General features: G+C 53.6%; 1 protein-coding gene across 1 annotated transcript; it reads right to left on the bottom strand.

Moving 5' to 3' along the window:
* Positions 1-499: 499 nt before the first annotated feature.
* PTTG1IP (PTTG1 interacting protein) lies at positions 500-9,772 on the bottom strand. The gene is made up of 7 exons (XM_084212511.1): positions 9,633-9,772; positions 7,081-7,133; positions 6,035-6,143; positions 3,334-3,439; positions 3,164-3,229; positions 2,744-2,790; positions 500-1,267 (listed from the first exon to the last, which is right to left on the bottom strand). The coding sequence occupies exons 1-7, from the start codon at positions 9,709-9,711 to the stop codon at positions 1,224-1,226; spliced, it is 504 nt and encodes a 167-aa protein (XP_084068637.1). The 5' UTR covers positions 9,712-9,772; the 3' UTR covers positions 500-1,223.
* Positions 9,773-14,571: the final 4,799 nt, after the last annotated feature.

Below are 14,571 nucleotides of genomic sequence, written 5' to 3'. Positions count from 1 at the left end.
GGAAGAGGGAGAGTTTTATCCCAGCCCATGGGAGTCTCCCCCAGCAGGAGGCCAGGGGGAGCTTTCCTCAGCCCAGACTCTCCCAGCCCTGCCCACGGGGCTGTGGGTGCTGCACAGCCAGCCCTGGGCAGGCTCCAGAGCAGGCAGCTCCATCCTCCTCCCAGCTCAGCTCCCTTACACTGCTCGGGCTGCAGTCTGAGCCCCCAGGCCACCCCACATACACAGGGGCTCTCTTCTAGACATGCCAGGGGACAAAAGGCCAAACTCTTGCCAGAACACCCAGCTCCTTCCTTAGTGAGCATCCCAAGCTCTTTCTAACACCTGAACTTCTCTGGGAACTGAGTTCTTTCAAGCCCAGCAAGAGCCTGAGGCAGCCTTGCTTCTGCCTCCCACAGCTACCCCAATGAATCAGAGCCACATAACAGTGACAACTCCATTAGCCACTACTCCCAACCTGTGCCTGCTGTGGAAGCAGAATTAAAGTCTTTCAGACCAGAAGAGTAATTGAATCAGTTTAATATACAGTCAGCGTATTATAAATGCACTTGAAACTTACAGTATTGCTAACAGATGTGGCCATTGAGCCCAAGACCACCTTTCTAGAAAGGCACAGAGAGGTAGGAGAGTTGGGGCATTTCCCCAGATTAGTTGCAAGTGAGAAGGTGCACATGAGACCTTCCTCCTGGAAGCACCAGATCACCAGAAACTTGTGCTCTTTGAGAGGACTGCTAATGTGCTGGGATAAGTGCAGGCACCTGGAGTGACAGCCAAAGCCTCCTGCTGACCCTTATGTCAGGAAACTCTTGCTGGCTTTTGCATATACTAGAAGAAAAAAAAAGGGGAGCAGAGCAGAAGAGCCTAGCTCTGTGTGCATGAAGTGTTCTTGGTGAGGCAGGAGTGAGGGAGGCGTGTGACATTGCTTTTGCCCTTGGCTGGGACAAGGAGTGTTCCGTGCATTGCTTTGGACACCACAACCACCCTGGCGTGAGTGAGAAGAAATGCTCCATCCTCCAGTATTGCCACCATGGTTTCTTGCACCAGCAGGGAAAGAGCAAAGCTCTGGCCAGACCAAGCACCTGGAGTGGGGACAATGGTGTCACCAAGGATTTGGGTCATCTTCTGTGGCAGTCGAAGTTGCACCGTGGTGGTGGGGGGAAGCCTGGAGACTTTTTGGCTCTGCAGAAGGCACTGTTCACCAGGGTGGGTGGGTGTGTCTGGAGATGCTAATTCTCAAATTTTGCATAAGGGTTCTCTTCCTTGAACAGGCCTAGAAGAGAGGAGAGATTTGTTCAGACAGCAGCTCCCACAGTGGTCACAGCCAGCCAGAAAACCAGTCCTGGGAAATAACTCTGTGTCATTTAAGCATCCCCAAGCCTCCCAGCTGCAGTTCTCCCAAAACACCTGCTCTTACTTGAGCAGTGCCCACAGTCAGCACTGCTTCACTGTTTCACTCTCCCTTTCTCTACTAGAGGAGCCATCCATTGAGAAGCTTGACCTGATGGCAAACTCCTCTCCCAGGCAGTCCATGTACAGTCCAGGTAAAGCACCCTGCCTAATCTTCCAGACTGCTCCCTCTGTACACCTGTTCTGTCAGACTGGACTTACAAGCAGAGAGCCCAGAGCCAAATTAAATTAAAACTGTTCTTAGACTTGCTTCCCTGCTCCTGCATCGAGACTGGGAAGCAGCAAGGCAGGGTATGGGGCTGACTTCTGGGCTCACAACAAGCCATGTGCCATGCTATTTGCTGCTTCCCAGCTCAACACTTTTGAAGAACAGCCACAAAGGACAAGATTGCAAACTCTGGGGTCAGGCTGCAGCAAGACAGCCCTGACATAAGCACAGCTCTTCCATGGGCAGATGCTTCCCATACCAAGAGCTCTTTCAGGCACTGCTTCGCCTGCTCTTTCTTCCCTAAAGGAGCCCATCCAGAGGCCCTGGGATCTCTTGCCTATCCAGGACCTGCAGCAGGCAGCAGCTGCAGGCAGAGAAAAGGTCTCTGGTTTTCCCTACAGCCCCCCCAAAGCCAGAGACCACCAAGTGCAGCATGCATGAGCCCAACTGCTCCACAGCAAGACACTGGCAGAGCCCCTGGCAACCCCAGTGGACAGGCTGGAGGGACACTCCCCTGCACAGAGCAACTGGCTGTTCCCTGCTTCCTTCCAAGCTGATGCTCCCCTCAGCTAGGTCCAGACCTAGCCCAGGTCCATGGGACTCACCTGAAGAACAGTCCAGCCCCAGGAGGGAGGCTGTACACTCCCATCCCAGGGGACTGAGACACCACTGCTGGCACAGAGGACCAGAGGGATTGGGGTGGGACTGGTGCCTGCTCTGTGCTCCTGCAGCTGTGGGCATTCTGATTCCTACCTGGCCCTACACCCCAAGGCTCACCACAGGGCTACTGGAGGGCTGTGCCTAAAGGGTAACAGCATTATGATGGTCTGCCAGCTTCTGCTTCTCCCCTCCAGTCAAGCTCCATCAGCTTCTCCCGCACAGTAAGCTTGGAGGACACATTCTGGGGAACATTATACACTTTCTCTTCCTTGCCCAGGAAAAAAAAAACCCTGTGCGGGCTCACACACCATGACCCCAGCATCTCTACACTAACTCTGAGCCAAGAGAAGCAGGGACCATGTTATCCCTGCTAGCCAGGTCTCATCTATAGCTGTGACCATGGCAAGGAGCACAGTAACAGAGGCTGCTTCATCTAAAGCTTAGTTTGAATCACTCATGTCAGCACTGTACCGTATTTTCTTCGGATTTCATCATGCCGTGATTTCATCTCTGCTCTCCTGCGAGAGGCAAACAGAAAAGCCATGAGTCAGTAACTGGTCATACAAAAGAGAACAAAAAGAGCCAGAGCTCCTTGTTTATTCCCAACCAAAGGCTGGCAGGTTTGCTCAGCCTCCCACCGCAGGGAGGCCCTGGGGACCACCAGAGCGCACATGTCAGCAGCCCTCGGGGAGCTGCATACACAGTACTTGTGATGCTACATCCGCGAGTCACCCCAGCATGACATTCCTAATGAGGCCTGTGTGTGAGCTAGGGCTGAAGCAGCCACTGACTGCATGTCTTGAGCCCCATGGTGCCTCCTGGCATCACATTTGATGGCACAGACAGGAGCCAAATCATTCTGCAGCCTCAGGGCCTGTGGTACAAACTCACCTCTCCTCCTGCCGCACCCGCCTCTTCTCCCGCTCCCTGGCTGCTCTCTCGTCATCCTTGTCTGGCCTGGTAGACAGAAAAGCCCCTCAGTGCACTCAGCACTCAGTTCTACAGCAGCACATGGCTGCATCTGAGCTGCTCCCCAATCAGGGGACCCCCCCAACACTTACTTTTTGCTCTTTTTCTTACAACAGCAGCAGCAGCAGCAGACCCCCAACATGATCAGAAGTGTTCCTCCCACCACGGACATTGCAATGATAAGGGCTTCAAAGTTCACTGAAGGATTTGACAAAAACATGTTTAGCACACACAGACACAGCTGCCTGGGGTTACAGTATAGGATCACAGAATTATTAATGCTGGGAAAGCACTCAAAGATCATCAAGTCCAACTGTTCTCCCAGCACTGCCAGGTCTTCCAGTAAACCATGTCCCCAAGTGCAACAGCTCTGTGTTTTCTGAATGCTTCCAGGGATGTTGACTCTACACTGCCCTGGACAGCCTGTTCCACTGTCTGACCACTGTCTGAGCGAAGAATCTTTTCCTTACTATCCAACCTAAAACCTCTCCTGGTGCAACTTGAGGCCATTTTCTCTTATCCTACAGCCATTTTCTCTTGTCCTGTTTAGGAACATACAACTACTGTCACCAGCAGCTTCAGTCACTGGGCTGGAGATGTACAACCACCTAGGAAAGCAAATGGACATTGTTAGCTGTAGATAACAATGTAGATATACCAATGCAGACATAGCAAGTGTTGGTAACCACAAATACCAGCTGAGGACATGTCCCTGCTAACAGGAGTGCTCAGTTACTGGCTGAGAAGAAAGGCAAGGACAAATGCACTCAGGTCAAACTCCTCTGGTAGAAACAGGAGCAAAGCTATCTTAATCACTAATCCAGGTAAAAAGTAACCATCAAGGGAAAAAACCCAACAACTGAAGGCTTCAGGGCTAAGGAAGAATCTCTGATGGAGGAATTACTGTCCATGGGAGCCAGCCTCAGAAGTCACCTCTGATGAGATGAGCACTTAGAGGTGTCTGAAGCCCTTGGGCAAGGGATAAACTGAAACAAAATCTGTTGGGATTTATCAGCTTGGGGCCATCAGTGCTGCTCAGAGGGGCAAGTCCTGCTTCCTGCTCCTGACTGCCATGCCCACCCAGAGTTGGGGGGCTCTGCCTGCCCACACACAGAACAAAACCTGCTGAAATGTGGTGAGGCAGCGGCCGTGAGCCCTGGTCCCTGCTCATCCTGCTCAGCTCCTGCAGTAATGGCAGCAGAGACACCAGCCAAAAATGACACATCTAGATGCCAAGGATTTCAGGCAACAACAAAGGGGAGTTTCTTCCAAGCGTGGTTCAGGCTGTCCAGAGGCTTGTGCCTATGGAAATATTTGTTTAGGAGCCACTTTGCACACAATAGCCAGGCTACAGAAATCTCAGTGCACCAGAACCTGCTCAGAGCACTTTTGAAGGCCATTTAGTCCAACTCTCTGCCATGGGCAGGAACATCTTTCACTAAACCAGGCTGCTCACAGTCCTATCCAACCTGACCTTGAATGTTTCCAGGGACGGGGCATTCATCATCTCTCTAGGCAACCTATGCCAGGGCCTCATCACCCTCATTGTAAGAGACTTCTTCCTTTTATCTGTTCTAAATAGATCCTCTTTTAGGTACTTTAGCTGACTTCACTACTGAAATTGTTTTCAAAGCCTGCAGCAGCATCAGTGCTTCTGAAACCCTTTTGAGGTTTCAGGATGAGTCTGGGGCTCAGCTCCCCCCTTCCCACACAGAGAGGTCTCCAGAGAGCACCAGGCACTCCTCCAGCTGATGACAGAGGCTAAGTCACACACACCAAAAATGCAGAATCACATAAGAGCTAATCTCCCACAGGACTAATCTCCTCATAGCAAGTTTTGCAAGCCAAGGAATGTGATCTTCTATAATGAAACCTTTTGTGAAGCTACTCACATCAAAACTAGTATTTCAAGGTCTTACGGAAGTTTCAGAAAAGCATATCACAGGGCTCACAAAGAGGAGATTCTTCCTCCACAAGCATAAGAGCAGTTTGAACTCTTGTGGGCAGACAGAAGAGTCCAGCCTCAAGCACAAAAGAGGACAAGCAACAGCAATTCAGCTCCAGGCTCCTCATGAAGGGGGTGGATAACAGCAACCAGCCCCCAGCTTGCTGCCTTCCTGCTCCAGCCCCCGAAAGTTGGCTCCTGTCTGAGCATGAACATGCACTAAGCTTGGTCTAAACAAGGCAGTCTCTCCAGAAATTCTTCAGAAAACAGAGCAGCAGGAAGGAGAGGCAGCTGTCCACCAGAAAAAGCTTCCAGAGGAGGCCTGCATGTGCAAGGGTAGTTTTAGAAGAGCTTTTTTCTCAGGTGGGTAAGAGCTGAGCAGGACCACAGCACCCTCAGCACAAGAAGCACACATGGGTTCCCAGAGAAGTCACCACACCTCTGGTTCCAGGAGCCCACGTGGGACAGCAGCCACATGAAGAGCCAGAAGCAGTGCACAGAGTGATGTGCCAGCCGCAGGGGAGAGATCTGGGGTTCAGACACCAGGAAGGGCTGCACAGGCCCACGGAGAACCTTCCACTCCTGTTCCCAGGCGCTAGCCACGTCTGGAGCCTCCATCACACCACAGCAGAAGGGATGTATTTTGGAGTAACTAAATCCTCACGGGTCCTACTTGCCAGAAGGCAGGGAACTGCTCATACTCTGCTTCCCCACCCACGCTTCAGCAAGTCTGCAGAACCTTGACTGCCTTCAGCCTGTCATTGCTACACTGGCAGAGAGATGGGAGGCAGGGGAACCTCCCAGAGCAGCAGGCACTCACACAGTCACCACCCCAGGCTGGCACTTACCCCAGCAGACTCCCCATCGAGCGGAGCGCAGCTCACACAGGTCGGCCGGGGGGAGGATCCTTCGGATGGGGTACTCCATGCACCTCCTGCTGCTGGCACACCACAGGCACTAGGACACAGGAACCAGGCAGCACAGAGTTACTGCTGCACTGCCAGTGACCCACAATTTGCTTTGGCAGCCACAGCACAGGGCCACCTCTGCTGGCTCACCAGGTATCACCCAGCAGCAACAGGGTGCCCAGGAGTAAGAGCTGTATCAGCACAGATCACACCAGGAGAGGGGAGTGCGGAGTTCAAGAGCAAGTAAAGATGCTGAGAATCTTTCTCCTGGCTTAGAATCATAGACTATCCTCAGCTGGAAGGGACTTAAGGATCATTGAGCCAACTGCTAGCCCTGCCCAGGACAGCCTTAAGAATCTCACCATTAATAACACAAATCCTTCATGTTTATTTTTGGGATAAGAAGAAAGCCTTTGAGACAAAGCACTCTACACACATAAAGCTGATAAGCAGGAGAGGTGTGCATGTGCCCAGCCACTACAGACCATCTGCAGAGCTTTGTATGCTCCTCTCCTGGTGGCTCCCACCCCCAACCCCAGCATTCAGTAGGGTTTGGTCAAACTGGTTCTGGCTACATCAGCTGCAAGATCTGACTCAAGTTCAAGTTTGCTGATATCTGTGATAAGGCAGCAGAGACTGGCAGGACACCAGTACACATCCTGCACTCACCCAGTGCCACAGCCCAGCTGCTGGAGGGAAACTTGACCAGCCAGCCCAGCCCACTCAGTCCCTTCTGCAAGCACATTGTCCCTCCATGAGGAAGCAGCTCAGCAATTCCATTACTCTAATCTAAAAGCACACAACAAAACCCACCCAGTTTCTAGCAACCTCTTTCCAGAGCACCAGAGAGGGATTGCCCTCTCACCCTCATAGGTGGGTGGAATTTGCAGCACGTCTGGGACAAGGGCAGGGGACCAGCCCTGCTTCCAGGAAGGAAACTTTTTCAGGTGTGGTGAGAGGTTGGCAGTCTCACTGCTGCTACTCACAGTGACATTTTTCAGGCATTCTTCACAGCTCCTGTTCGTATACTGGTGACAATCTGCAGGAAGGAAAAAAGACACCTCAGGACTTTGAAGAGCTTTAAAACTCTGTGCTCCTCCAAGCCTGCTCCTGCCCACCACTGGGCCAGCAGCAGTGCATGCTGCTGCTGCAAGAGCCACCGGCTTCAGCATGTGCTCCGTGTCATGGCGGGAGGCCCAAATGCAAGGCAAGTTCTGCCTTGCTCTGCTGACAAAGCCTTAAGCTGTGAGTTCCTCTCTTGAGTTTTATTTCCCTAAAAGCCTGAGCACCAGCTATGGCAGTAGGGCAGCCAGAGGACACAGATAGAGTCAGTCTGGAGGGACCCTGTGAGGATGAAGGCAAGCAGTGAGTAGGCAGTACAGTCCCGTAGCACCAGATGATGCAGCAGCTCAAGCAAACAAGCCCCAGAAATTGCCCCAAACAAGACACAGAAGTTGTTACCAAGAGAAGCAGAGGAGCACACAGGGACAGACAGAGCTGCAGATCCTGCAGGACTCCTGCTGCACATGAGGGCTCTACCCTACCCCAGCCAGTTCATCCAAATCTTCCCTTCAGCAGGACACAGTCCAGCCAGTGAGAGCAGCACTGCAGCCAAAATCTGTGCTCATGTTCAGAACCTGTTTCCATCCCCTTCTGGCAGAGAAAGGCCCCAGTTCTACAGAAACAGGTGGTTCTCAGGACCAGAGCCACCAAGGATGAAGGCAGCCAGTTGGGCAGGGGAATGGATAAAGTCTGAACCTGAACACAGGACAAGCTGGCTCAGTCCAGCCCGCATTCTGAGCTTAGCTGTATCTCCCAGCACTGTTCCTGGAAAATGTCTTCCTACAGGATATTCACCTGCAATTTACTGGTGTACTTCCCCAGATCTGCAGGAAGGGCAGTTTGCCAAGCCCTCAAGAATGAGCCATTTAAAACTGACTCCTGCTTAAGAGTCTAAGCAGCAGCCTATTTGACAAAAAAGGAAAACTCAAATCAATTTGCCTGACCACTCACTGCTGGATGAAGGATCGGTACTTTGCAGTGTCGTAATCAGGAAAAAATCAATCCCAGAGGTGCTTGTTTTCCACTCTCACAATCAGCAAAGCTGGATTTTCTCCCTCCAGCTGGCAGGAACCCTCAGCTATGACCCACTGTCAGCAGTCACATGCTCTGTATAGCCTTCCAAACAACTGGGCAATTGATTAACATAGCTCAGATAAGGGTGTTTACACACCAGAGAGGCTGAGATTGCAGGTTTTAAACACTCTGAAGCTGCATCTTCCCCATTTCTTCAACTGAGGCTGGAAAAGCACAGCAGTGCCTCTGCTGCTCCAGGACTGTTCTCTACCAGGAGTCACAAGACACCATCCCACACCACAGGAGGCCAGTGGTGGGCAAAAGTACAACTTGTGGTTTTAACTGGGCTTTGCTTTCCCACAGGATATCCCCTCTCCTGACATCCCTAGTTGGAGATCATCCTCCAAGTCATTAAGTCAATCCAGCCACTTACAGCTATTTGGGAATGGGCTGCTTTGAGGACACCACAGCCCTTCAGGATTTGGTTTGTCCCAATGTCCCATCTCAGGTGACCAGAGAGCTCACATGGCATGGCACAGGAAGCACTGCACTCCTCAGGGACAGAGACAGGACAGCAGCTCTTGCTGTGCTAGAAGCAACCTGGGTAATGCTTTTGACAGCTGGCTGCAGGAGGAGTGAAGTGAATGGAGAATAGTTCCTGGCTTGGAAGAGGAGGCAGACTTCTTAGGACACTCTGAAGGCAGTTATCCTCACCCTTTGCTACAGCTTCTTCTCCACCTGGTGCAGCACCTCTAGGGGCAATACTCCATCCCCAGCCACTAAGGAGGAGCAGCTGGTCACCCATCCATATCCAACAACACCCATCTTCTTCCTGGTCTGAGGCTGCCCAGTCACTCTCCCCCATCCTCCACAGGGCCATCAGCAGGAGCCTGGCTGCCCACCGACTGCCCCTGGTCAGGGAAGGTAAGCAGCTCTTTCACCTGAGCTGTTATCATCAGTAAATCATGGAATCACAGAATTGTTTGGGTAGGAAGGGCTTTAAGTCCGTCTCATCCCACTTTCCCCGCCATGGGCAGGGACACCTTCTACTATCCCAGGCTGCTCCAAGCCCCGTCCAACCCGGCCTTGGACACTTCCAGGGATGGGGCAGCCTCAGCCCCCCTGGGCATGGAAGTTCCATTGCAGTGGCAGCCGGAAAAGCGGCGATCAAAGCTCCACTTGCAACACCCACCCAACTTTCCCGACCTCGAAGTGACACACGGGGCTGCACGCGATCCCAGCCCGCGGCACTCCCAGCGAGGGACACGGCCTTCCCTCCCGGCTTCACTGCCCACAGCCCCCTGACCGACGGCCACCGGCCCCCGCCGGGTGCCGGCCTGCTTCCCGCCCCGGACACCCCACGGAAACGGCTCCAAAGCCGCTGCCCGCCCGGGACTTTGGGTGCTGTGCGAGGAGCGCCGGCCACCCCCAGCCCCACGGTGGGGCCACGGTCGCCGCTTACCTCCGGCCACCTCCTGCGCGGCCACGGCGGCGGGCAGCAGGGCCAGGGCCAGCGCGCACAGACGGAGCGCCGGGGCCATGGCGGAGCGGGGCCGGCACCGGGGGCGGCACCGCCGCTATGTAGGGCCGGCCGAGGGCGGGCCGGGGGCGGCCCTGCGGGGCGGCGAGGGCCGGGGGCGGCGGGCGGAGCGGCTGTCGATGGCAGAGAGAGCCCCGGGGCTGCTGGAGCCTACCGGGACCCCGCCGGCCCCTACCCTTACCGGGACCCCGCTGGCTCTTACCTTTACCGGGACCCCATCGGTCCGTACCCTTACCGGAGCCCCGCCGGCTCTTACCCTTACCGGGACCCCGCTGGCTCTTACCTTTACCGGGACCCCATCGGCCCGTACCCTTACCGGGGACCCTCGGGCCCTTTCCCTTACCGGGACCCGCCGGCCCCGCGGCCGCCCGCAGGAGGGGCCAGACCCCCACCGAAGGGAGCAGAAGCAGGAGGAGCAGGAGAGAACCGGCTTTTCCACCAGCTCCCCGGTTAATCTCTCCGGGACACCCACCCCAAAGGGTCCCGCATCCCTTCCTGCACCGGTTCATTGATCTTTCTAGCACGGAAGTGTGTTAATTGTAAAATAAATATTAGTGCTCATGGCACGCGATGTGATGGGGTAGTGGGATTTTATGGAAGACTTTGGGATTGTTCGTGGTGAAGTAAAACAAACAGGCCAGCTGTGGAGAGAAGGATTTGGTTTTTGAAGGCTCAGAGCAGTCCCTGAGGGATAAAGAACAGCTTTATCCCTGGGATGACCAAGGTACCACAGCATCCCAGGCTCTGAGACCCTCCCAGGCTGGTCTGGTGTCACAGGCCAGTCACTGCAGCCAGAGGGACTCAAGGACACCTGGATCCATGGACGAGCAGAAACAGAGCAGCTTTGCCAAGTTTTACTGTGACTGGAGATCTGTTAGTGTGGCTGTCAGCGCTCAGACAATTTGTGCTCTACCTGAGGATGTGATGGATGTAAGAACCTCATAAAAAACCCCACCTGGGTGCCCTGATTTGGCTGGGACACCTCACACCCATGAATAAATATTTACACTTGTAATTCCAACCTTTGCATCCCAACCTGGCACCTGGGTCAGCACTGGCCAGGCATGAGTTTTGTGACACACAGCGTGCTAGGAGCTCCCTCCTGGGTAAAGCCCTGGCCTCACACCCATGTGTTTCAACATTCAAGACATGTTCAAGAAGCTGCATCAATAGAAGTGAGGATTTTCACATGCTGTACCTGGCACCTCCAGATGCCCCCCTCGAGGTGCAGGCAGGAGCAGGCAGCCTGGCACAGGCAGCAGGATGGTGAGATGTGAGTTACCCTGGTACTGGCACTGTGGCCAGACCCTCCCTTGGGTTTAGGTTGAGGGATTAAGCACTGCAGGGTGTTTCTCTCTGGGAAAGCTGGCTGGGTTTTGGAGGGCAGGTGAGGGCTGGTGTGAAGGTAGAGCAAAGCATGGGTGCCAGGGAAGAGCTCTGGCTTGGAGAATCACTGACACCTCAGCACAGAGGCAGCTCAGGGAGCAAGAAGATAATATTTTAGATTACCCTAAACAAAATGAAGATAACTCATGTTTTTCAGCAAAACCCCAAAGAAAGCAATCCTCTACCTTGAACAAACAGTGACACTGGCCACTCCTGCCGCTGCCAGCTGCATCGTGGGGCTCACCATCCATCTGCCCAGAAAGCTTTGCCCTCCCTGTCATGTTCTTGGTGTCCTTGAGAGCCAGATGGGCTGGCTGCCGGTGACAGAGCTCCTGCAGGCTGGGAGCATGAGTGGCTGAAGCACGGGATGTGGGAGCTGAAGCACGGGCTGCGGGGGCTGAGCCGGGATGTGTGTGACACAGAGGTGCGTTCCTCCCTCCGCCACAGGCGAGCGCTCTGCTGCCAGCAGCCGTCTGTGCCTGCGCTTCAGATTTTGGCAGCTCCTCAAGAGAAACACGGGGCTCTTCACGTGTGATGGCAACTTGGGCTGTCAAAGACATGGGACCTGTGTGTTTGCTGCTCCGAAAGCAGCTGGTGCTTGAAGTTGGGCAGGTGCTAATAATCACCCTGGTGTTTGCTGGCAGGGGAGTCTCCCTGAAGCCCCCTCTTGGGCTGAGCAGTGCCCTGGCACCAGAGTCACTGCTGGATGCTTTGGGAAGCGGGAGGAAGCACCAACCAAACCATTTTCTGTTTGCACAGCACTTCATCCCTTTGTCCTGGGTCTATCCCTGAAGCGACACCTGGACTACAAATCATCCCAGTGGCATGGGCAGGGACCCAGGCAGCAGAGCAGGCAAGGAAAGTCAGGGGAGACCAGGACACCACTCTGATCCCAGTGGCCTTTCCTCTCCCTCTCCTTATTTGTCTCTGAAGGGGATTTTCAAGCCCTTCAAGATGGCCTCAAGTGGTTTCCAAGGCGACGGTGCTAGAGTCATCACTGCCATGGAAACCCTCTCTTTGGCATCATATAAATATTTCCCTTGAAGGAGGCTGGATGAGTGGGCGATGCGCTATTTTCTAGCACTCCCTGGCTGCAACAGGACAACCTCCAGGAGATGGGAGGGAGCTTGGGAGGTTAAAATTAGCTTGCCATGCTGGCCAGCAATGGAAAGAGGTGATTGCTGATGTTTCAGCCTGAAACCTGGGGTTATTTGTGTCAGCGGGATCCAAATGAAATAGATTTACTCTGTAGGGAGACAAAAATGAAAAAAAAAAAAAAAGGCAGGAAGTAAGGTTGAAAACTTGTGCTTTTTTGCTGTTCTTCAAAAAAACTTCTTAAAGTTTTCCCTTTAACGCCAATCCCACTTCCTCTTGGGTCAGTGCAGGCAGATGGGGGTCTTGGATTACTTCACCCTCACCTGGGAGCATATTCAAGGCCGAGGTGTTTTGCTTTGCTTTTAATTGCCTCCTTTCTGTCTCATCAACTCACCAACACCTTCACAGGAGCACGGGGAGAGGTGTCTGCAGTGGAACAGTGACCCCCAAACACCCTCTGGAGCTGTGGTGTCCCCTAAGGGCCAGGGGTTCTGCCATGGCAGCCCCTCCAGCCCTGCCCAGCCCTAGGGCACAGCTCTGGAGAGGCTGCCAGCAGCATTCCCAGTGCCCTGCCCGGCAGGGACACCAGCCCAGCACGTGGCTGTCACCCACCATGCCAGCTCTCAGCAGCCACCAGCCAGCACGGATTTCTGAGCTGCCCCGGGAGCTCCCAGGGTGGAGGAGCCGGTGTTTTCATAAACAGAGACGTCTGCCTTCAGCACCGGGGCCAAGCTCCGAGCAGGGCGGGGGTGCCAGCAGGGACGAGGCTCCGCACAGGGCGTCTGTGCCCGGGCTGGTGTAAACACCTCCTGTCCCCGAGCAGATGGCTCCTCTCACATCCACGCTGCAGGCAGATACCAAAGGGCTTTCCTGACAAACAAAGCACCGCCGCACGCAGCCCCGGAGCGCTTCTGGCTTTCCTGGAAGAAGGGGATGCTCCCTCCTTGTTGCACTGCCCAGGCTATTTTTAGACCTGCATAGCAACCAGAGGATGGGGAGACACGGTGTCCCCCTGCCACCCCTCTCACCTGCTGGCTGCTGGCCTTTGGCAGGGGCTGGGGATGAGTGTGGGGTGCTGGCTGGGCTGGAGGACAGGGGTTCCAACTGATGACCCCCCAGCAACACCCCAAAAAGTCTCCCAGGAGGCAGAGAGCTGCTCCAGGACCCACTTGCTCTCCCCACTCCGGGAGGTGCTGCCAAGGAAATCTGGAGACCAGCAAGGTCAGGCCCCAGCACCTGCTTTCCTCTTTCTCCCTTTAGGAAAAAAAAAAACCAAAAAAAAACCCCTAAATCCAGAGCAAACAATTAAAATGTTCCAGCTGCTGGCTCAGAGCAGCGATCCCAGATAAAACCCCAAGGATCTGCCAGCTAAAAATAGCCTGAGCCCCATAAATTAAACAAAAGCTTTTTGCTGGGCTCTTGGAAAGCCAGTTCCAGTGCAGTTTTCTCTATGTAAGGTATAACTGTAATGGTATTTGTTATTATTAGCCCTACCTCCCCCATGTCACCGACCTTCCCAGCACTATTGTTTAGGAACAGGAATTTTACAGAGCCAGACTTCTTCCTCCTGGCAGCTCCTCTGCTGGAGTGGGATCCCACCTCAGCCACTTTCCTGCCTTTTTATATTAGTTTAAACCTTTTTTTTTCCCTGTTGGGAAACTGATTATTTGATACTAAGACATCCTATGTTTTGTAGGGCCACCCTCATTTAAGGCCTGAATCAGACATCTGCCTAATTTTTATCCCTATCAGCTGTCCTGGGAGCTCTGGACCCTTAAATGAATTCCTGCTTGGAATGCAAAGGTATTGGGGCAGCCCTTGGTGGATACTGTGCAAACCAACATGCTTGAAGGGGCTCGTCTCAACTCCTTTCTGTCATCAAGCCCATTCACAATATTTTCTCACGTTATATTTTATATCTATGGGATGTTAGGCAGCCAATGACTTACAGCTTTCTGGGAGTTTTCTCCTCCAAACCTTTAAAGAGCTTCCAGCATCCCACTGCCTCAAGCACACGTGGCCAGTTCATGAGGTTGAGTTCTCTCCAGTCCTTCTCCAATGCTTTTTCCCAGCACTCCATGCTGGGTGTGAGGAGCACATCCAACACCTGCTTTCCCACCCCAGATATTTAAGCTTTGTTGCTTTTTCTATGGGCTTTTGCAAAAGTATTTCACTTACTGCACCGGGAGCAGCTGCATCCCAAAGCCACTGAGATCCCTTGCTCCATCCTGGTGCTGGACTTCAATTTTTAGTTCTATGGCTGAGTAATCCAGCCCACATCTCCAAGAGGTGTGAGCAGGGCTGGCAGCTCAGAAAATCCAAGTGAAAGCTCCATCTCCTTGCTGAGTTTTTCTCAGCTTTCCATCCCTGCTGGCTCTTC

Source organism: Fringilla coelebs (genome assembly GCF_963513975.1).
Source record: "Fringilla coelebs genome assembly, chromosome: 10".
NCBI lineage: Eukaryota > Metazoa > Chordata > Aves > Passeriformes > Fringillidae > Fringilla > Fringilla coelebs.
The sequence above is the reverse complement of the archived record's forward strand: the minus strand, read 5'-3'. Positions and strand labels throughout refer to the sequence as shown.